Genomic DNA, 23,473 nt, shown 5'->3' with positions numbered 1-23,473 from the left:
GGGGGGAGGTTAGGAGGTGGCTACTAATAGGATTCTAGCCGCCACAACCTGACCGATTTCTAAACCCAAATTCTAGTGGGTGGCATAACCGTTAGAAGGTAGTCTAAATCATTGGTAATAACTACAACATTACAATACGATCCATTTTCTGAGACCATCATCATTAACCTGAAATTATGTATGGAACTTAGCTTTGTTGGAAGTTCCAAGTGTCGGAAAGATGTACAATCTGACTAAAAGCATGATCGTTAAAATGCAACATCTTCATGTTCTTTAAAACAATTTGACAAAGCAATGTCAAACATTGGAACAAGTTATGCATTTGACCATTTTGAAATACGAGCTCACTTGACAAATAAAACATTATACAACAGAACACTTATTTAATTGTTAATCACATTATTTGATAGCTCTTTCCATCACGTCACCATGGAGCCTCCTGTTATATTTCCATCATTAGCTCTCGGTTAATCTACTAATTAGCAGCATGACTTTTGCCAAACGATTCTATTCAAAGAAAGATTGATTTTATTAGCAAAGTTCTTCGGTAGGGGTTCCCGCAAATAATCAAATCAATCAATACTAACCAAAACAAACAATCAAAAAGTTAAAAAGTGCATGTGTACAACTACCTATCCACGTAATTGTAGTTTATATTTATCAACACTTCCATCTGCATAAAACTAATGATTAATATTGGCAGTAAAGTATTGCTTATTCATTCCACCATCACCCCTGTTAAGGCCTTACTTACCCCCACCTCTCATAAATTTTCCTACTCACAAACTGACATAACCCCATAAGCTGCTTGAAACAATGTTCAGTCAAATTCAAACACAAATATAGCTATTACATATTTTTGGGACGTATGGATAGTCATATAAAGTCATCTTTTTGAAACAATAATGTGTTACTACTGGTTTTCTTCCCTATTTCTTTTTTTGGGTTGATTTGCGTGGTCCAAATTAAATTGCATGTGGGGTAGTGTGTTTTGTGTGGTCCAAATTAACTTTCTTATTTCTTGTGCAAAAAGAAAAGGGGAAGAATATAGTGAATAGGAGGGAGTATTAAGACTCGGGTGTAAAAGTTTTGTGACCGTAAGAGGTTATACCGTGAAAAAAAAAGATAAAACGATAACAAATACACTACTCTATTGCCTCAAAATCCACCAATAGCAAGAAAACGTGGGGAAAGAATACGTTGTACACTTGTACCATTCTCAACAAGAAGCAGCAAAATAACCTCCTAAAGCTACAAACTCGGGTTATTAAACAACAAATAACATACTTGATCCGTGTCTCGGTCATTTGTTTACCTATTTCATTTTGAGGTGTCTTATTCATTTGTTTACCTTTTTATATTAGGTAGATCGTCTATGGATAATTTGATCATATACATCCATTAGTCCACTTGTCATACACTAACCACCACATGGTCCCCTCCTCTTTCCGTGATCTTTTTACCAAAATTAAAGGTAAACAAATGTCCAGGACGAAGGGAGTAACAAAATTTAAAATTAAGTGAATTCATTCTTCTTTACTGTAGCTAAACTGCATGAAGTCACACAAATATAAAACGAATAAATAAATAAAGTAATATCCGGGAAAAGCAAACTAAGATCATGGAAAAAATGAGTGTTAAAAAAAAATGAAACTGTAAGCCGAGACTGAAAGGACAAATGATCAGGAGAAATTAAAATGGGAATTTTGGGGGCAAGAAATGACGACACCTCTCAGTAAAATGAAAAGCAGACAAATGAGAAAGTTACAAAACACATGTAATGGTATACATATAAGAATAGGCGAGCACATACATGATACTGAATTGCCTGAAGCAAAGTGCCCTAAGGCTAATTGTAAGCAACCAGTCCATGAACACCAAGCTCCAGCAACAGCAAAACACCACCACAATACCCTACAATCAGAAATGAACAATTGAGTGATAAATGTAGTAAATTGCTTTTGCAGCCACTCTCACCATTCATCTTGCTTTCCTAGTAAGATAAGAAAATTTTGTTCATCTAAATTAAAACAAAATACCTGAAAACCACCGGCTCTGGCTCACCCGTGTCTCTACATTCGCCGCCAAACTCATCTGCCGCCTAGAATCTTATCCTCGTGGACAAAATACAGGGTCAAGTGAATACAAATCTACATGGTAAAGATGAGTAAAAATAAGAATTGATAGTGTAAAATTACAACTTGAATTATAAGAATAAACCGGATACAGTCTTCATCAGCAGAAATGGAATTGTTAGTGTAAAATAGAGGTAGGAAATGGGGAATTGATAAAGGGCAAATGGGTGTTGGAGAGGGAAAGAAGGGGATTGAGTGGACGGAGGACAAAGTAGCGTAAAGTAAAGGATGAAATGCGGGATAAACAGAGTCAATACTATAGATCACATGACAAGCACGGATACCACATGACCATTGGAGGCTAACTGGTACGAATTTCTGGAGAAAACCAAGATGAAATAGTAGTCTTCCAGGGGGAAAAGGGTGATGAAATGAATAGACAAAAATCGAATGTAAACTAATACTAATCAGATGAGTACATGCCTATGTGTCTCTCCTTCAATCTTCTACCCAACATCCTAACCACCTGAACAATAACAATTGAACAAAACCCACTCAAATAAACACAATCAAAGCAAAAAAGCAATAAAATCTTAACCTTTTTCGTCGTCATACTCATCGTCACGTCACTGGTACAAGTAACATTGCCTTTTTCTAGATATTTGGAGACTATTTGTTTTTCCTAATCAATGAAAAAACAAACAGATCAATAATAGTTTGGTTATCCTCTTCCTATATCTCACCATCCTCGATCTAGATTAACTGCGATCATTGTGCGAATTCACCTTGAAGTAAATCCCCAAGTGCTGGTGCAATGATTAGTCCAAGTGTTGGTCAGAATATTGCTTAACCAGAACCGCTTTTTCCAGAACACACTTGCCACAGCAATATTGTAAATTCCACATCACGTACAAAAAACCAAGAATTTTATGAGGCTAAACTTGCTTTACCGAAACTAAATGGGGTAAGTTGAGTAATAGGGACCTGATTCTGGGTGTTCTGCATAAAGACAAAACAAGAATCAAACCATGAACACTCTTCATATACTTCATCTGTACAAGAAGAGTGTGATGGAAAATGAATGAGTGATGAAGTATACACACAAGTTTAAGACAACTTCACCATTACGCACATCAATGTGAACATTTTTGCAGATACTTGCAGCGATTAAGCTAGCTAGTAAAGTCACCGAGCGAGATACGAAACCTGTCAAATTAAATCCAAAAATTGAAACTACACAAAAGCAATAAAAAGTAGAGAAGGTACCATGACATCGAAAGCGATGGCAGGGAGACGGAGTTCTCTATGGAAACAGCAGCAAGCTCAAATTCACAAACTTGACAAGCAAAGGTTTGAGTGAAAGCACCCAGGGAGTACTGACTAATTGAAGGGAAGATAGCAGGTCTAGCAATCACTAATTCAATATGGAGAGCATGAATCAATAGCAAATCAATACTATTAGAATCAAAGACCATATCAAAATCCGACAATCACCAATCAGACCTCACCATTAAATCGATCTCCGGAAGCTGAAAAACATCAAATTCGAACAATCAATCAATCAGCTCCAATAAACGCAGCATCTCTTTTAAAATAAAAAGCCAAGAAGGAGAAAAGGGGAAAGGGAATAAGAGACGGGAAATAAACAATGTAATATAACATCAGACCTTGAGCAATATTAGCAAACCACCTTTGGCCCAATTCAGGCTGCCAAAACAGCAAGTCCAACACGTTCCCAGCCCCAGGAACTGTTTCCATAGCTCCACAGGACAGATTAAGATGTAGAACAAGAAAGCAATCAATCAATCCACGCTAGAAATAAACTACATGAAATTAATACATTCTAAATCTCCAGAATCCAACATAGAATATGCGCCCGGCGTGCGAAATTTAATTAAGCACACATAAAAAGTTCCGAGGAGTTGAGCATTAGTAGAGATGATGAACTCGGAAGTGAGAAAGTGAATGTGGCTGAAGCACAGCTGAATCAAATCTGTTCCACACCATAGAATACAATTTGAGATAGCTTAGCACCTGAATAAAAACATTTACGTATCAGTCAAAGTTCCAAACAACCAATGCGAACTACAGGGGCGGCCAATAGAATTTTAAGGCCCTGTTTCAGATGTTATATAAAGGCCCCTGTCATAAGCGTCTCATATTTTACAAGTTATATGCAAACGTAATTTTTTCTGTATTATATGAAGACCCTTGTCATAATTATCTCATAATTTCCGAGTCTTACAAATGCGTACATATTATTAGATGTCTTTAATATTTGCCGACGGCGTAATTTTAAATTATCAAATATCAAGTATTTGAAATTTATAAAGCGAAATTTATTAGGTATCTGGAACTAGTAAAACCTATAAACAGTATGTATACTACGTATCATAATGCACTTAAGATATATAAACAAATTATATTATTCCTCTCTTAGTTCATTAAGCTCAGCTATTATCATTTTTTTTTAAAATGACACCTCTTAGTTCATTTAGCTCGGCTATTATCATTTTTTTTTTGAAATGACATATTTCATGGAAAATAAATATATGAAAATTATCACGATAAAATTAATAAATCACCTATAGTGTTAAACTAAAGTCAAAATAGTGGTTGCCACTATAAAAAAAAAATAAAACAAATGCGTACATATTATTAGATGCCTTTAATATTTGCCGACGACGTAATTTTAAATTATCAAATATCAAGTATTTGAAATTTATAAAGCGAAATTTATTAGGTATTTGGAACTAGTAAAACCTATAAACAATGGATATATAAACAAATTATATTATTTCTCTCTTAGTTCATTTAGCTCAGCTATTATCATTTTTTTTTTGAAATGACACCTCTTAGTTCATTTAGCTCGGCTATTATCTTTTTTTTTTTTTTGAAATGACATATTTCATGGAAAATAAATATACAAAAATTATCACGATAAAATTAATAAATCACCTATAATGTTAAACTAGAGTCAAAATAGTGGTTGCCACTTACAAAAAAAAACAAAAAAACAAAAAAAAAAAAAAAAAAAAACTGTCAGACAAGGGGATCGAACCCTTGACATTCAAGGGTCTTTGTAGTTCATCAAAATCCTCCTTCACCAATGCATCACAATAAGTAATACTGTACAACGATTGCATCAATTAATATTTATTCTGTTACTTGGTCCAGAGGAGCAGGAGGCCGAGCTTGGGCCCCGGTGCGGCGAGCCGAATTGACGGGCTCATGGCCGCCCCTGGCGAACTATAGTCCCAAATTCTAGAGAATAGGAATAATCTTCACCACCGTTTGGTCTCTCACCGAGACCATAACATCAAGTTGACTAAACTGTATCACCTGTTCCCTGCATTCTCTTGAACTGCAGGTAAGCAATATCCACATCAGTGGTCAAAGTCAAATCGATGTACTGAAAAAAACTATGTCAAGCAGCAGAGATTAGAACAAAGTCGATAAAAATGCAATCAATTCAGTACCAGCATAGTAAATATATTAAAATCTCAAAACATTTGGGTTCACTCATTTTGACCAAAGTCGAAAAACTAATGATGGGATATTGGAACTGGAGATTAGCAATTATGAGAAACATATAGTATTTGTTTGAAATGTAATGTTATCAGATGCCTTTAGAAATATAAGTATATGAAGAGGACTTTTGCATCTAAAGTCAATAACCATATGGAGAAATATTACTTGTATTAGATAGTTGGCACGACAAGAAGACAAAGATAGAGGAAATGGAGTGGGTCATGGAAGATGTGATGTGTCAAAAAATAAGAGGGTGAAAGAACAAATAAAAGGATCCTCTTATCCATCCTCTACCCATTATCTACATTTTACAAAAGAACAAAAATAAAGGAAAATAATTCATATGGAGAAATATTATTAGATAGTTGGCACAAGGACCAATGTTATACTTCCTCTAAAATTAGAGGAAGTAGAGAACATCTTCTTACTAAGAGGATTTCCTTACATGCTCCACAATAGAGAATGACCTCCTCTTAGAGAAAAGAGAGTGCTAAGAGAAGGCTTCATCCTCTCTATTGTGGGTGCTCTAAGTCCTCACTATATCTCTTGGATCTTCCACTATTGATGGTTGAGATTGAAATCAAGAAACACACTTAACACTAATTAGTTTCCTATACACTAATTAATTGTACTTTCTCTCTCTAGCTTTAATTATACATTCACTAATTGATTATTCTACCCAATTAACACTATCTTTTGCCCAGAAGTTGTTGAACCACATCTCCTTATCTTCATCGATCACTAACTTTAGTCCAACAAGTGACGCCATGCGTCATGTTCTCTTGGGTGCTAGAAGTCATGCCACGAACGACCGTTTGACTCTTCAACCTGAAATCAAACATGCTAAAAACATAATCATATGGGAAAAAAAATCATTTATTACATATAAGTAAAAAAAATGACGGGTGAAATGAAGGAAGGAGGTGAAAAAAATCATAATACCTATAATAATTTCTATCTATAAAATTTTATTAAAAGGCTAACCTAAAAAATGTGGCATGACAAGTTTAGTTGTGATGTGGCAACTTTTAATGTGACATGGTAGAAAAAAGTGAAATGGATTACCAATTTAAGAAAATTAAAAAATATAAGGTAAAAAAACTTAAAAAATATAAGGTATAAACACAAAAAAGAAAGAAAAAAAAATGGTAAACCATTGTTTTTGTTATTTATTTACCTTATTTATTTAACTATTATTTCTTTTATTTAATGAAATAACCTTTAACTTACCTTTCATCATTACTATATATACTCCGTATTTATGTACCATAATTTTTATTTTTATTTCATTCATAAAATTTTGAGAGAATTTGCAATAGAATTTTTCATATATATAACTATTATATTCACCTTAATTTTCAATTTTATTCAAAAAAATAACACCTAAAATATACATAGAAAAGTTTGTTTCGTTTTTTTTTATTTTCTTATGTTTTGTATTAATTTGTTATTATTTTTTGTGTTTGTAATAATATTGCAAGAGAATGAATTTCCAACTTTATTCAAAAAATTGGTAGGTAAGGTATAGATAAAGAACTAGATTAATTATTTCGCTTTTTATTTTAATTATGTTTTAAATTAATTACAATCTTATTAGTTATTTTTTGTGTGTTTATATTAATATTGCAGAAGAATGAATTTTCAACTTTATTCAAAAAATTGATAGGTAAACTATACATAGAGATAATTTACTTTTTATTTTTATTATGTTTTGAATTAATTAGAATATTATTAGTTATTTTTTGTGTGTGTTTGTAATAATATCAGTTAAATGCGTCTAAAGTGGGCGACTGTATGCCCAGTCGCCAATTTGGCGACAGAAAACAGTCGCCAAATTGGCGACTATAGAATCTTATCCCAAAATCCGTCTAAAATTCAAGGGCGACGGAATAATATCTTAATTGGTGACCGAAAACGGTCGCCAAATTGGCGACTGAAAACGGTCGCCAAATTGGCAACTGATGACGGTCGCGAATCGTTTATAGTCATAATACAACCATAAATTCCAATATTTTAATTTTTTTGCTATATGACAATTTTATAGAAGAGTTGCTCCTCTATATATAAGACCGTTCTATAAGTCTAAGACGGACCAATAATGGAGATTAGTCCAAGAGATGAGGATAAACAAAAATGAGATAAGAAAAATACAAAACCCCAACGCTATAGTGCTACACTGAGTCACTGACACTCCTCCATCACCATCACTATCACCAGCTTCTCCACTGCAACAACAAGTTGCATCCTCACCAGTCACCGCCTTTTTGCCTTTTTGATCTATCCCTCCACCTATCAATTAATTAAAAAACCCAAAAGGTTAAGATCCCTCGGTCCCTCTTTCCAAGTCCCACCTTTACTCTTTAGTCAACAAGTTTCCAATTAAATTACTTGGACCACACCAGTTTTGTTTTGTTTTGTTTTGTTTTGTTTTGTGGTGGAAGGTTGGGGATGATCAGAGCTCGGAGAAGATCGTGCTAGTTGATGTGGATGGTATGGGTACAGTCGGAGGATAGGGCTGCAACTGCAATTAAATTACTCCCGGTTATTTGGTAAGTTTACCCAAAGTGGAAATTGAAAGAAAATAGATCCAGAGTAAAATTTTAGCCAAAAGAGGGATATATTTGGAAAGATAGGTGACTGACTATCTTTCTGCATATACTCCTTAGCCCCTCTTACTCCCCCTTTGTCCCAATAAAGAGTTTACACTTTTTTATTTTTTTGAGGGGAAATAAAGCAAGTGTCTTTTGCATTATACTCCATGGCACTCATCGGATTCTTTACATTTTCCTGTATGTACAAACATTCACACATTAACAAACCCTTAATCGTCTTGCATGTGCTTACCTTAAACTCTGTGCCAAAAGCAAAGGTATAAGAACCTGATGAATTTATGGAAGGGGGTAACTAGGAAAGTGATGGAAGAATTTGTGTCTCACAATAATTAGCAGTCTTCTCTAAGACCGTCTTACAATAAAATACTCCGACTCTATATTACACTTGAGTATGTAAAGGTCACTATAAGGGCATCAACAATAGAGGTTTGTCAACAAAGGTTTGTGTACTTTTTAGAGGTTTGTTGACAAACCTCTCTATTGTTGGGAATGAGGGTTGAGGTTCATGGATGAGAATGGTTACAATTTTGTATACAAGTTTGTGTTTTTGATTGTGAGTGATAGTGGACCCCATGTAGTATACTTTTATGAGGTTTGTTTATATTTAAGAGGTTTGTCTATTGTTGTATTGAGGTTTGTTGTTAGAGAGGTTTGTGTGTTGAGTGATGTGGCATTAGACAAACCTCATTTGGGGTTTGTCTATTGCTAATGCCCTAAGTTTGTGATCGTCTTGTGCCATACCTAAATAAATATGCCACATAACAGGAATGGAAGAGATATGAGTGTATCACTGTTATCTCTACGTTTACGTTACATGGATGCAAATGTATGGACTTAAAACATACCTCGTGTACGATGTTGTCAGTTGTGTCACTAATAACTCTACATTTTCTCATCATCTTGGATTATAAGTGTTGCAATTTGTGATCATGATTGTATCATCTGGAATTTTTCATGTGGCTTATTTAGATTTGTATAAAGATTAGTACGAGTGTTAACTCTTAAAAATCAGTGATATGCAGAGCTGTCATCAGACATATACTCGGAGGTTGCATGGCTCATTGTCAGGGCAGGCGTTTCTAATGCGCTATACTTCGTCCAGGTTTTTAGCTGTATCCTTTTGTCTTTATATTAGCTGGCAGGATGTAGCTGATCCTAAGTTCTTACCAGCCTGCCTTCTGGTTTGCAGCAGGATGTACTTTGCAGATCATACGAGGGTACTGGGAAGGGTAAATCGCAACATGATTGAACAGCTCTCTGGGTTTAAGGTAGGAATTGTTGACCTTGTATCGTACTTGAAACAAAGTTGAGGTTCTAGTGCTCATTATATGGACTCTGTAATGTACTTGAAACAGCCTGCTATTTGGTTTCGTTTCCATGTCCCCTCTTACCCTCACTGTGTATTTTTACCTATCTGGATTTCTTTTTTAAGAGTGTGGACGCTAAATTTTGTTATTTTTATTCCTAAACAAGATCAGTGTAAAAAATTTTAGTCCTATCACCTCACAACAAATCTCTTAAAAAACAGTCACCTTATAAGCCTAGAGTTAGTACTCCGGATTACTTATTGTTCCACTAAGTTCTCTATTATAAAATACAGTAATATTAACTTACATATGGGTATATATGTTTGGCTTAGATGCATACTAATCATTCATAAATGAAACGATGAAAAATTTGATTTGGAAACCATTGATTTGGAATTATAGTAACTGATTTCCTCACATGTTAACATATAGCAAACAACAATTATAACTGTGATCTCAGTTTCTTATTTAATTAATACAGGGATATACATCTTAGTATAAAACAGGTCAGATGGGTTAGATGAGACAAGAATAAACTGCCTAGTGAAAAAGACTTTTTCATCTATCTATGTGGGGTGATAAGTGACCTGTATTAATTGTAAGTCGGATATTATTATCTTAAGAGAGACTAACTCACTTGTAAAATGATAAGAGTGAAAAACATTTCTTGGTTGCTTTGCAAATTTGACTGCGGTTTGCCATTGAATTATGTTACCAATTCGTACTTTCGACCATCACTGTCATCTGTCTATCTACCTATCTATTCTATACCTTTGAAAGGGCAAAGAAGCACCCTTGCACTGTTCCTACAATACTACTTTGTGTGCTTCTCACTTGATGAATTTTCCCACTTTCCATTTTACGTTATTTCACTAAGATGTTTTTGCCTTTTTGATACAAAATTTATGAAAGAACAACATATTCCGTTTTCCCTTAAGGGTGTGTTTGGATAGGAGGATTTGGAGGAAAAGGAAGGGGAGGGAAAGGGAGGGATGATAAATCCTTTGTTTGGTTAGTAAAATGGAGGTGAAGGGATTTTGAGGGGAGGGAAAATGGATCCCTCCATTTCCCTCCTCTAAGCCAAATTATTTCCTCTCCAACAAAGGCAAGATTTGGAGGGAAAATGATCTCCTCCATTCTCCCTCCCCTTCCCTTCCATCCCTTTCTCTTCCCTCTTTCACCCTCCCCTTCCTTTCCCTCCACTTTTGCTATCCAAACACACCCTAAATGTTTGTCGTGTGCGTGATAAATGTTCTTGAAGTTAACAAATTTACAGGAAAACCTCAGGCTTCTTAGTCTTGAGCTGTCACCATTACTTAATTGAAAGGGAAGGAAAAGAAGGGTGTAGAAACATGAATTTAGGGTAATATACTACTAATATCTAATGATTTAGTGGCCATTCTTGTAAGGCATTCCTTCTAACCGCAAGACTTAAAAGTTTAAAGTGTACTCCGGCAGTGTCTTCACAAAATTTATGGCTGCCTTAAGGAAGCTTGCGCGGTTCGCAATCGTCAAAATGTCATGCTATGACTGAGTAAATCCTTAATATATTTCGTTGTGAAATTTATCTCTCGAGTTCTTTATTTATCTCTAGAATTCTTTTTTTTTTTTTTTTTTTAAAAAAAAAATTCTTTAATATCTTGAAATACCATCTGCAAATAAAATAACAAGCTGGTAGACTAATGTGCAAGTCAGGCTACGAAAGCATGCAGCTTAAAAGGAACCTCCAAATTCTTTTCTGCTGATAGATTGGAATCACTATATTTAGATGAGAGAACCTTATCATCTCAAGCTTACATTATTTCGATGGAACATTTTCTTCTATAAAAAAAGTATTGGTTCATGATTAGAATCCGGTGAGTTCTCCTTTTGGCAAACCGCTTTATTGTTCCCCATGAGTTCTCCTTGGGAGTTATGGGGATAAACAAAAGGTTAAGGCTTGGATGGAGGATGTCCAAAAGTTGCCTTATATGAGTTTCTGAGCTTGACTACACACACACACACACACACATATAAGAAGACAGTAATTTCATATGTTCGCTCAGATTTTTACTTGATGCCCGGGGATATTTTATCCTCTCTCTTAAATGTAGACGGCAACCATTACTATCATGTAATGGTATAGGAAGGTTGAATTTACTGACCCAGATCCACTGACTAGGATTAGGAATAGATCTGACCATGTGATGAGACTTCTTTATTGGAGTTGCGTGTGAAACTTTTTGTTGCACCAAGATTGCTTGCTTGACTATACTTAATATATCTGCTGATTTGTTGCTCTTGGTGGTATCTCAGCAAGCACACACAGCCCAGCAAGAATGTTTGTGTTATACTGATAAGATGATTGGATGTTATGCTTCATTCGAGCAGGTAATTGCTTCATAGTTCATGAAATTCTCTCTGTATGATTCAAAGATTCGATAAAGGGGGAGTGGTTTGTTATGAGAATTTGTAAAGACTTGATTTTGCGTGCATTCACTAGGTAGTTTGTATTGCATTGACACCATTTTTAAAATGCATATTTGAACAACTATTAGGCTGACATACCAGGTAGTTTACATGACACTTTTTTGGGGGGGGGGGGGGGGGGGTGTCAGTACAATCCAGGCTACAAATCTGCAATGGTACATAGAAAGATCTGTTGATTCAAGTGAAACTGTGTAAGCAGGGAAATAGAGGTACCTGTTGGAAATAATGCCTTGAGGAGAAAAAGGCAGAAACATAGTTTTGTTGTCCCACAATACCACATCGGTGGGCAACAACTTGTTTCTCATATTTATATATCCTCCCTCTTTTGTGTGGTTAAGTGAGTGGACCAAGAGGGCTTTTGTTGTGTGTCTTGGGCCTATGGATTTGGGTCCAAACACACATGCGCGTGCCGACGCTTGGGTTTGGCTAGAGCACTAGCGGTGCAGGCCTTGGCCCACTTTTATCCTCTAACTCCTCTTATTTTTGCTGTAAATAAGAGCTTTCTCGCCACTTTAAGCACACAACAATCAGAAACTTTCTCCTCTCCTTCTCTCTTCTAAATTTTTAGGTAAAGTAGTTGCTCTCGTTCCAAAGCTCCTGGCCTCGAGTGGGCGAGGGAACTACCGGTGCTTGCTGATTGCCACTGATAGATGAACCATCTCAACCAAAACCTTAAGGTGATGGTTGAGCCCAACTATTATAAATATTCCTATTACGCTCCCTCACTCAAATGCCCATTGGGCTTGAAGAGTGGTTGGTTGTGCACCGGCTCCCCGTGCAGTGTCTCGGGTTTCCACTTCGAATTTTTGAGGAGTTTTGAGGTTGCCAGGATTTGAACCCGTGACCTTCGGTCACACTGGCTCTGATACCATGATAGATGAACCATCTCAACCAAAACCTTAAGGTGATGGTTGAGGCCCAACTATTATAAATATTCCTATTATGGCCCAACTATTATAAATATTCCTATTAGCCACCACGGTCGTGCCGAAATAGTTTTCAAAGATAGAGGCCTTCATACCTCGTTTTTGCAATCGGTTCTATTTTTTAATCTCCTTATTTTCATTGTTACTGCTTCTTTCACACCAACAATTTGAAAACTATTTTGTTGTTGTTGTCTGTTGCCGTAACAATGTCGTCTATATTGTCAAAGAGTCTTCCTGATTTGCCTAAACTTGAACGTCTAGATGGTAACAACTACAAAGGTTGGTCATGAAAATTGCCGATGTTCTTTGAACAACTCGAAATTGATTATGTGCTGTTTAGTGACCCTCCTCTTGCTGTTACCGAGACTGCTGCTACTGTAGAAGAAACCCCTCCAGCTATTTCTGCAGTCAAGTCAAATGAAGAGGCTATTAATAAATTTGATAAGGACAATAAAACTGCTAAATACCATCTACTAAACAACATGACTGATATCGTGTTGGATTTTTTTATGATTGATAAGTCTGCCCGTACCATTTGGGAGTCGTTGGAAACGAAATATGGGGCTGATGACGAAGGGAAAAAGAAATGATTAAGATTTTAGATGGTTGATGGGAAAATCTATCATGGAACAAGTACATGTCTATGAAAATTTATGTGCTGATGTAGTTAATGAGGGGATGAAATTAGATGACATTTTCCCTTAGAACATTTTCCCCCGTCAACCACCTAAAGAATAAGAAAAAAGTCCTTTTACTCCAAGAACTAGTGAGTCACGTGAGGACCGAGGAGGCAAACCGTCTCAAAGATAAACTTGTTAGTCAAACTCCACTTGTTTGTTATGTTTGTGGAAAAGCGGGTCACAAAGCCTACCAATGCACTGAAAATCGATGTCATTGGTGCTGTGGTTATGGAAGCAAATCTGGTGGGTAATGTTGCTGAATGGGTCTTGGATACTCGTGCTTCTAGACACCTCTCTGCTTATGAGTTCGAGGAGGTAGCTGATGGGGAATGCGTCTACATGGATAACTCTTCATCTGCAAAGGCAAGATCTTTCTCAAACTCACTTAGGGGAAAACACTTGCTCTCACTAATGTTTGTTTGTACCCTCATTGCGTCGAAACCTTGTGTCCGGTGCCTTGTTGAAAAAAGCTGGTTTGAAACTTGTTTTTGAGGCTGACAAGGTTATAATGTGTATGAACGGGGAATTTTGTGGGCAAGGGTTATCTGTCTGGGGGGTTTGAATACTGATTCAGTTTTTAATAATATTGCTTCTATTTCTGCTTATATTGCTGAGTCTATTGATGTTTGGCATGGTAGACTCATGTGAATATTGACTACATTAAAAAGCTTAGAACTATGAGTTTAGTTTCAAGTTTGACGAGTCAAGAATTTTCTAAATGTGCTAGTTGTGTTCAGGCTAAATTCACAAAGAAACCCAGTAAACCAGTTAAAACTAGGAATACGAGTCTTCTTGAAATAATTCACACCGACCTAGCAGGCTTCAAAAATGTTCCAAGTAGAGGTAGTAAAAATTATTATGTTATTTTTATAGACGACTGTTCGAGATACACCCGTGTATATTTGCTTAAGACGAAAGATGAAGCAGAACATTCGTTCAAACGGTTTAATACATGAGACTAGTCCACCTTACTTACCTTAGTCTAATGGAGGAGTAGGAGTAGCTGAACGGAAAAATAGAACTTTAAAAGAAATGATGAATGCTATGCTTTTAATTTCTGGCCTATCTGTTGTCGGCTTGTCATATTCTTAATCGTGTACCTCATAAGAAAATTGATAAGACACCCTACGAGATTTGGAAGGGCTATCCTCCTAAACTCAGCTTCCTTAGGGTATGGGGGTGTTTGGCTAAAGCGGGTTTACCGGAGACTACCTACCGTTGGACCGAAACCTAAGACTGCGTTTTTATTGGTTATGCTCAAAATAGCTCTGCTTATAGATTCATGTCTTTGAGTGATCACTCTATATCTGAAGCTAGAGATGCTATGTTTTTTGAGCATGTTTTTCCATTATAGAAAAATGTTATATCATCTCCTAGTTTACTTGTTGCATCTATTGATATGTCTTCACATGCTAGTAGTAACTCTTCTATTGATCATATTGCTGAACTTAGAAGTAAGAGACCTAGATGTGCAAAGAACTTTGGTGGTGATTTCACTTTACTATCTGAACATGGATACACTGTTTGTGCTAGTGATGAATTTGTTTCAGCTTTTTTAATGGAAGATGACCCAAAAACTTATAGTAAGGCAATGAAATCCATTGATGCTAACTTTTGGAAAGATGCTATTAAAAGTGAACTTGATTCTAGTGTGTCAAATCAGACTTTTGGAGTTGACTGATTTACCTAAAGGTAGTAAACCCATTACGAGTAAATGGATCTTTAAAAGGAAAATGAGACCTACCGGTACAATAAAAAGGTTCAAAGCTAGACTTGTGGTTAAAGGCTTTACACAAGAAAGATATTGACTATTTTGATACTTATTCTCCTTACTAAAATTCCGACTATAAGAACTCTGGTCGCCATAACTCCCATTCACAATCTTATTATTCATCAGATGAATGTTAACACTTATTTTTTGAATGAACTAAGGGAAAAGATCTACATGTCGCAACCCAAAGGTTTTGTGGTTAAGGGTCAAGAGAATACAGTGTGTAAATTGAACAAATCATTATATGGTCTAAAACAAGCACCTAAACAGTGGCATGAGAAATTTAATAACACTTTGGTAAGTAATGGCTATATGGTTAAGAACTCTGATTCATGTGTTTATTCAAAAGTGATAGAATCTAATTGTGTAATTATATGCTTTTATGTTGATGACATGTTAATACTTGGTAATAATTTTGGAAGTAATAATTAAAACCAAAGATTTTTTGTCATCACAATTTGTGATGAAGGACTTCGGAGAAGCTGATGTAATCCTAGGGGTTAAGGTTATTCGAAACTCTAATGAAATTTCTTTAAGACAATCTCATTATGTAGAATAAGTGTTCAAAAAGTTTATCTGCTTTGATAAAGTGCCAGTGTGTCACGGTCCGATACTTACTTTTGGGATCGTGGCGTGCTGTGCATTTGCTAAGGCAAGGCAAGATCTGGCGACAATGATCTTCGTACTAGTGAAGGATCGCTCACTAGCACGATACTCGGGTCTCGGCAACACTCGACAGGATTGCAACGAGAGCGTTAAGCACTAGTGTTTGTCAAGCACTAGGCATTCGTAATCTGTCTCGGGTGTGGGAGTCGGGATCCTAGTGTCGATCCCACAAACACGGCTTGTTAGAAAAGTGAAGGCAAAGAGTCGTTCACAACAAAGCAACAACAAGCAACACGAAGGCACAAGGTAGGAAGTAGATTTTCATTCACTAGTACTCCTAAAGAGAGAAATTTGAGAGTTACATCGTGGTAGCAGGAAACATTGAAAGTGTAGAATAGCAATATACCTATTTATGAAAAGAAAAGCTATGCTATTTATGCTAAACTAGGAAAGTATTTACTAAAAATATACAAGGGAAATGAAATTACATAAGCATGAATAAATCTAGGGGTTCGAAGTGTGCGGATCATCACAGTGCCTGCTAGAACACCCTAGGACGCTAGTATACCTTTATGCAAAAACTTGGGTAATAGTGTTTCCCAAGAAGAGTATGCTAAAATCCTAGGTAGTGTGATGTTTCTTATGAACTATGCTCGACCAGATATGCATATGTAGTTAGTAGTTAGTAGACTCAGGCGTTATACACATAACCCTAGTAGTGAACATTGGAATGCTCTTCATCGTTTACTAAAATACCTAAAAGAAACATCTGATTTATGTTTGCGTTATAGTAAATTTCCAAATTGGGTTTCAGCTAACAATGATGAGATCTGTTCTACTAGTGGTTATGTCTTCACCATGGGTGGAGGTGTTATATCGTGGAAGTCTACTAAACAGACTTGTATTGCACCCTCTACCATGGAGTCGGAGTTCATAGCTATTGAGTGGTTGAAAAAACCTACTAGTAGATGTACCGGTGTGGGGAGTGTGGGGAGGACAAGACTCCGGTCTCCTTACACTTTGACTCACAAACAGAGCTATTGGTGTTGCTAAGAATAGTGTTTATAATGCGAAGAAACGACACGTTCGAATCAGACACGCTGAGTTAAACAACTCATTTATTTCCTTGGCAATGGAGTAATCGCTTTGGACTATGTGAAGTCAGCAAGCGAAAGCAATCTAGACTAGACGTTGAAACGTCAATGGGAATGGGACTTAAGTCCTTAAGTCAAGAGTGACTAGGTCTCAAGCTTTTATTCCTATGGCGTAGTATGATTCATAGACTTAACGATGGTGCTTTTGAGACGCATTTCGTGAATTATACACAAGGTTGAACTTATGTCCTTAATGGCTCATGTAAGAAGTGTTATTGAGAAGCACCCGAGTCACCTAAGTAGGTGTGATGACCATAAAGATTATGAGATGTCTTGTAAACACATCTATAAGAACCAAGGTAAACGCATGGCTTTAAAGAGCGCGTTGCACTTTGAAATCGCAGAACGATCGTATTTTAAAGGTATGATATGTGTTGTGGGGTATCAACCGAAGCACGGTTAGGAATTCGCAAGATATTCTCTCGCTGTAAGTAAGTTGTTTCCTCATTTCACTAAAGTGTCAATTGAAATCGAAAGATATTGATACCTAAGTATCCAAATTCCAATCCTTCCTTTACCCAGTTTTTTTTCTCTTCTGTTTTTCTCTTAACCATTAGTGGGGAATTGTTGGAAATAATGTCTTCAGGAGAAAAAGGCAGAAACATAGTTTTGTTGTCCCACATCGGTGGGCAACAACTTGTTTCTTATATTTATATATCCTCCCTCTTTTGTATGGTTAATTGAGTGGACCAAGGGGGCTTTTGTTGTGTGTCTTGGGCTTGTGGGTTTGGGTCCAAACACACACACGCGTGCTGGCCCGGCCTGGCCCGAGCTTGGGTTTGGGTTTGGGTAGAGCATCTGCGGTGTGAGCCAAGGCCCACTTTTATTCTTTCTTTTTGGTCTTGAACTATCTAAGTTCATTTTGGCATGTGCGGTTTTAATCAGTCTTTGTGACTCTTAGTGGGTGCGGTTTTCTCTCCTCACTTTCAGTCAAGTCTTTGTGCCTCTTAGTGGGTGCGGTTTTCTCTCCCCACTTACTACTCGGTTCTAGGATGCTGTTTAGGCTCCTCTTGCTCTTATTTTTTGCTATAAGTAAGAGATTTCTCGCCACTTTAAACACACAACAATGAGAAACTTTCTCCTCTCATTCTCTCCTAAATTTATGGGTGAAGTATTTGCTCTTGTTCCAAAGCTCCTGGTCTCGAGTGGACGAGTCTGGGTGCTGCAGTGTCAAACATTGGGGAGCTACCGGTGCTTGGTGATCGCCACCACGGTTGTGCCGAAATAGTTTTCAAGGCAGAGGCCTTCATACCTTGTCGCTGCAATCGGTTCTATTTTCTGATCTCCTTATTTTCATTGTTAATGCTTCTTTTGCACCAACAGTACCTTAGTCAATATACAACTATCAGTTATCCAATGCATCCTGGAAAATGGTAATTCATGGTGCAAGGCATGTATAACACATGAATATGCAAGCTGGTTGTTTCACAAGCAACAACCTCTTCTCAGCATTTACAGCAGTGTCTACTCGTTGTCCCTCGTTAACTGTCCCTGACTTACTATAGAGGAAAGTTGCAACAAAACCTCAGTCTGTTGGATTTTTTTTCTCCTCAGAAATTGACAGGGCACTAGAAAAAGTTTAAAACTCGAGTATTACAGGCTTTGGATTCACAATGTTTTTGTGTTGTATTTGGTGCGGAAAAATAAATTAAATGCAATATTCCCACTTTTGAAAACATAGTTATCTGAAATATGTTACTTAGAGCTGTAAGTTTGCCCTACGATCCTGGGATGAGTAAACGTGTTACTTTGGTCATTTGAGATGCCGCTAATAATTTGATTCAATTGCCCATCATCTGTCCATTTATTTATGTAGAATTGTAGATTGTAAACTTTGAGGTTTTTGCCTTGCTCTCCTACAGGAAAAGGGAAGGAAAGTGGGGAACGAGTTTTGGCGCATATCAGGAATCCGCAAGAGATGGCTCCTTGTAACTCCGAAAAAAACTACTTCCTCCCCTGCACTATGATTTTTCCATTTACTCTTTCACCGTCTTTAAAATGACAATTTATACTTTTGTTTTATTATTTTTTTTATTAAAAATATAACTTTGCAAAAGATTTTTTGATAACAAATGTAGTTATGTAAAAATTATGTTACAAAAGTGTATTATTTTAGTGTATACAAGGTTAAAGTTTTCAAACCTTGACCTTCCGAACGTAGATGGGAAAATCGTAATGGAGGGGAGGAAGTACCTAATAACCTGAAAATACTACCCATTTTTTTAAGTAATGTTAATACTAACTATTATGTTGATTTTTTATACCTTAATTGCAAAATTTAATAGATTTCACCTGGCTATCTTGTGTGGATGACTCTCAATCCCTCCTGGTTTGTCTTGATCATTTTTCCTGATTTGCAGCACCTCGCGCCTGTGGTGAAAGAATAGATTCATTCATCATGTGTAATATTTACCATGGCCGGGGAAAACAAATTGCCTTGGCAGCTTACTACTGCAACAGTTGCGAACTACTCCGCCAATTAGTTATCAAACAGCACATTGTTAGGTATGTTTAGCTACGACCCATTCAAAGAGTTTCAATTAGCATCAAAAGCACCAAAATACTCAAATATTGCTCCCTCCAATTCAGCCTATTGTTCCCCTTTCTTGTTGCACAATAATTAAGAAAATAAATTTGGACCACACAAAAGTTTCTAAATAAGGAAAGAGGGAACAAAACCCAACTAGCATAAAAAAGAAAGGGGGAACTACTGCTAAATAGAAGGGAGTATTTACGAATACTTCTCCGTTCCATTGATTTCTTTACTTCTCCGTTCCATTGATTTCTTTATATTTACGTTTCCACAAATATTAAGGACATGTGAAAACAATGAAATGACTTGATTACCCCAAAGCAAATAGTAGTTACTAGTTAGGGTATCGTAGTCATTTAGAAATGTTGTAAGCGGCTAAAAATATAAACGTAAAGAATTAAATGGAATGACCCAAAATAGTAAGTAAAAAACTCAACGTAACGGGGAAGTATTAGTGGGTGCTTGTACCAACTAATCCTCTAAAAATAAAAATAATGAGCCCAAGCCTTAGCCTGTCAAAAATGCCCCTTATTTTATTTCTCATATGACGAGTATGTTGGTAAAGTTTAGGCGGAGGATTGCGGTGGTTAGCCGTGGAGTCCTTGGGTGGTTGAAGGGTGCACATAGTTGTAATGAAGTTGGGTAGTAATATTAAAGATAAAAAAAATAAGGGGTATTTTTGTCATAAAAATCCAAATATTGGACTGTGGTAGCAATTTTTAAATTTTTGCAATATTTTGGGTGTAATTTTTTTTTTAAAAGGGAGTAAATTTTAAAAAGTGTATCTTAAAAGGGAGTTATTGATAATTTACTCTAACGAGAAATATGGACAATTTAAACTAGTTAGTGAGACGTTTGATTTGTGTAATACAAAGATTCATCATAAAATATTTTTATAAAATATGAGCAATATCTTACTAAGCACACAAGTTCGAGCCGCTCGCAAGCTTTTCGAGTCGAGTCAGCGCTGCTCAGTTTGTGACTTGTTATGGTCTCGAGGTCGAGCCCGAGCCGAGTTTTGACCGAGCCAATCTGGAGTTGCTCATGAGCTGTTTCGTCTCATTATCACCCCTAGTCACTTGAAAAGACCTTGGGAACAATCCTCTTTCTTATAATTTGGGTAAGTTGAAATGAGGATGTTATAGGTTGATTTCTTAATTCCTTATTAAAAATAATTACTAGAGAGTAGCAGGACACATTTTTGGTTAACAAAACACCTGTACAGGTTATCGAAGGCTTAAGAAAAAAAAGGTAAAATGATGTGAATGTCCTTATCATGTCATTTGCAAATGTCGGCTAATTTGGTAAAGAGGCAGGTGGGGCTAGCTAATTTGGTAAAGAGATGAGGGATAGATAGACCTGGCCACATGTAGGGCTTGCCCGTGGCAGGCCGGGCTCCCATGGCTATGCGAGTGAGCGCTGAGCCGGTTTGTCGGGGCGGGCGGGCTGGCTTAGGCTTGACCGTAATATTTATGTAAAACCGCCTTATATATGTAGAGGTTTTACATTAATGTCCTTGTCTTCTCATTCATCAAAGTTACTATGAGGGATATTTAAGCCAATTAATTAAGGGTTTTACATTAATACTTGGGTAAAACCGCTTTATAGCAAATAGCAATAGAAAAACTTTATATAACGTTCTTCTTTTACCACCTCCATGTTTAAGAACTTTTATTCATAAAAGATGATATTTTTATAGAGTTCTTACATGAAAAATAGTAGTAAATATGTAATTAGTAATCCCAATTTTCAAAGTCATGTTTATTGGTCATCAAATACCCATGTTTGAATAACCAAGTTCTTATTTTAGATTAAGAACTAACTTGAAGTTGCAATAGATAAACTTTTTATTTTAGATTTTTATTGACAACCTCAAGAATAAGAACCACTATTATTATTGTTCTTATACAAGTATTGTTATTATTGGCAACCAAAAGGGTGCCTGAAAGCATGGTTGGGCGGGATTGTTTTTGTTCACCTTGCTTGGAATATGGGTAATTATGAGGAATGCACTTTAAAATAGGAAGAAATAAGAGGAGATAGGTGAGGAGATAGGTGATTGGTTGGTGGTGATTGTGAAGGGTGGAAAAAGGAAGTGATAAATGTAGTATTTTGTTCATAAAGAGAGTAATAGTAACCCACCCACCTCCTCCTTCATGGAATGATTACCTATTTATCTATGGAGGTAATAATTCTCCCTTACTTCTTATTTCCACCCTTCACAACCACCAATCGCATTCGCCTATTTTTCTTATTTTAGTCTTCATTACTCCCGTAATAATTATTATCCATCCCGAGCGAGCCCGTGATTTTGATTTTTGGGCTGGCCAGACAATAGAGAGTAACGAGTCCAGGGATTAAGGATTAAGGAATAGTAATTAATTAACTATTAACTAAAAATAAGACATATAGAGTAGGTTAGAGAGGTGATTAGGAAATTAATAATAGCAGCCGCCCAAGGAAAGATGATATTGCATCTCCACCTACCCCCAACTCTATCCTTTCTTTTGGATGTGCATTGTTGCTTCTCTCCTCCTTTAATTTAATTATATTCTTCTTCCTTGTATTTTCAACTTCTACATCTACAAATCTCAATGTATTTTTCCACATACTCGGAGGTTTTCTCAGTGCGCACCAAAGGCTGTGGCTGCGGGTTTCCTAGTCATCCAAGAAAGAAAAAAATTTAAGCCATGGGAGCATGTTTATATGGTGTATATGTTATTAGGTGGTGTAATAGTTTAACTGCATATCAAATCATCTTCATGTAACGGTGGTGGTCAAATGACGGGTTTTCCTATGTTCGATGGCGGATTTGGACTTGAATTAATTGGTATGTATCCGTTTATACTTTTGATTTTGTCTGATATGTGTATTATTGCCATACCATTCTTGTTATATACGAGCAATACATCTAGTGATATGTGTTTCTCGACCCCCAATTGATTATTCATCACGTTAGCCATGCGTATGCGTATCGAAAGATAGTACTAATAACTAGGGTTGTCAGTTTCAACCTTCAGCCGATCTATCCGATCCTAAACAAAGGATAAAAATCCGATTTCGATGAAAGGAGGCCGGTTGCCGGATGTCAATTTTACGCATCATCCGACCATCACCGCATATTATTAATTTCTTGTGATAAAGAAACGATTGAATCAAATGGAGTATAATCTATCCGACCATCACCGCATATTATTAATTTCTTATTTAAGATGTGCATGATGGATAGTATCCATCTTAATCAAGATATTATTGAATATATACTTCACATTGTTAGATGATTTGTAGTCTGGAGACAAGACTTCCTAAATGCGACCAATAATTTATCAAAGTCTCAAGTTTAATCGAAGAATCAACTTGTCAAGAAAAATGAAGTGGAAAAAGTAGCTTTGGAATTAGAGAGTAGCGTTCGTGATTAGTTGTTTTAAGGTTTGAGGAGATTGTGAACAACAAGAAGAAATAATAAGAGATTTCGAAAAATTGTAATTCCGATTGCAAAATAGGATTAAGTTGTCCTCTCGTAGACCATGAAAAATGAAATAGAAAGTTTGGATTGAGTAGTAGAAACTCTTTAGATAGATTATATACTAAACAAAGTCTTGTGAATTTGTGATAGGTATAGCCGTCATAAACTTGTAGCCCATTTGTAGCGGTTTAAGTATCACTCACATGAGTAGATAAGACAAATAACAGAATGCCTAGAAAATTACAAATGACTTGTCTCTATTTACCCATGTAAATTTTATCTGACCCATCACACGCTTGCGACTGATAGTGGGCATCACAAATGAGAATTTGTGTATTTTGAA

At 36.3% G+C, this 23,473-nt stretch overlaps 1 protein-coding gene and 1 long non-coding RNA gene across 5 annotated transcripts; one reads left to right on the top strand and one right to left on the bottom strand.

Annotated features, from left to right (window-relative positions):
- Nucleotides 1–1,816: 1,816 nt before the first annotated feature.
- Nucleotides 1,817–3,213, bottom strand: LOC141655871 (uncharacterized). Its single transcript, XR_012548210.1, has 3 exons — nucleotides 2,559–3,213; nucleotides 2,040–2,150; nucleotides 1,817–1,914 (listed from the first exon to the last, which is right to left on the bottom strand). It is a non-coding gene; the product is annotated as an uncharacterized LOC141655871 (long non-coding RNA).
- Nucleotides 3,214–7,794: 4,581 nt separating this feature from the next.
- LOC141656647 (uncharacterized) lies at nucleotides 7,795–22,603 on the top strand. 4 transcript variants are annotated; one of them, XR_012548543.1, is made up of 6 exons: nucleotides 7,795–8,155; nucleotides 9,231–9,320; nucleotides 9,408–9,486; nucleotides 11,821–11,895; nucleotides 19,492–19,636; nucleotides 22,293–22,603. XR_012548543.1 is itself a non-coding variant. In XM_074463609.1 (5 exons), exons 1-5 carry the CDS (start codon nucleotides 8,088–8,090, stop codon nucleotides 19,096–19,098), a joined length of 417 nt encoding a protein of 138 aa, XP_074319710.1. In that variant the 5' UTR covers nucleotides 7,795–8,087; the 3' UTR covers nucleotides 19,099–19,437. The 4 variants fall into 4 exon arrangements, 3 of the variants coding, with proteins under 3 accessions (XP_074319710.1, XP_074319709.1, XP_074319711.1); XM_074463609.1 differs by lacking the exons at nucleotides 19,492–19,636; nucleotides 22,293–22,603 and adding an exon at nucleotides 18,994–19,437; XM_074463608.1 differs by lacking the exons at nucleotides 19,492–19,636; nucleotides 22,293–22,603 and adding an exon at nucleotides 18,994–19,133 and having other exon boundaries at nucleotides 9,411–9,486.
- The last annotated feature ends 870 nt before the right edge of the window (nucleotides 22,604–23,473 follow it).

The sequence above is a fragment of the Silene latifolia genome, chromosome 5, assembly GCF_048544455.1.
Source record: "Silene latifolia isolate original U9 population chromosome 5, ASM4854445v1, whole genome shotgun sequence".
NCBI classification, from domain to species: Eukaryota; Viridiplantae; Streptophyta; class Magnoliopsida; order Caryophyllales; family Caryophyllaceae; genus Silene; species Silene latifolia.
This window is presented reverse-complemented; position numbering and strand designations above follow the sequence as displayed.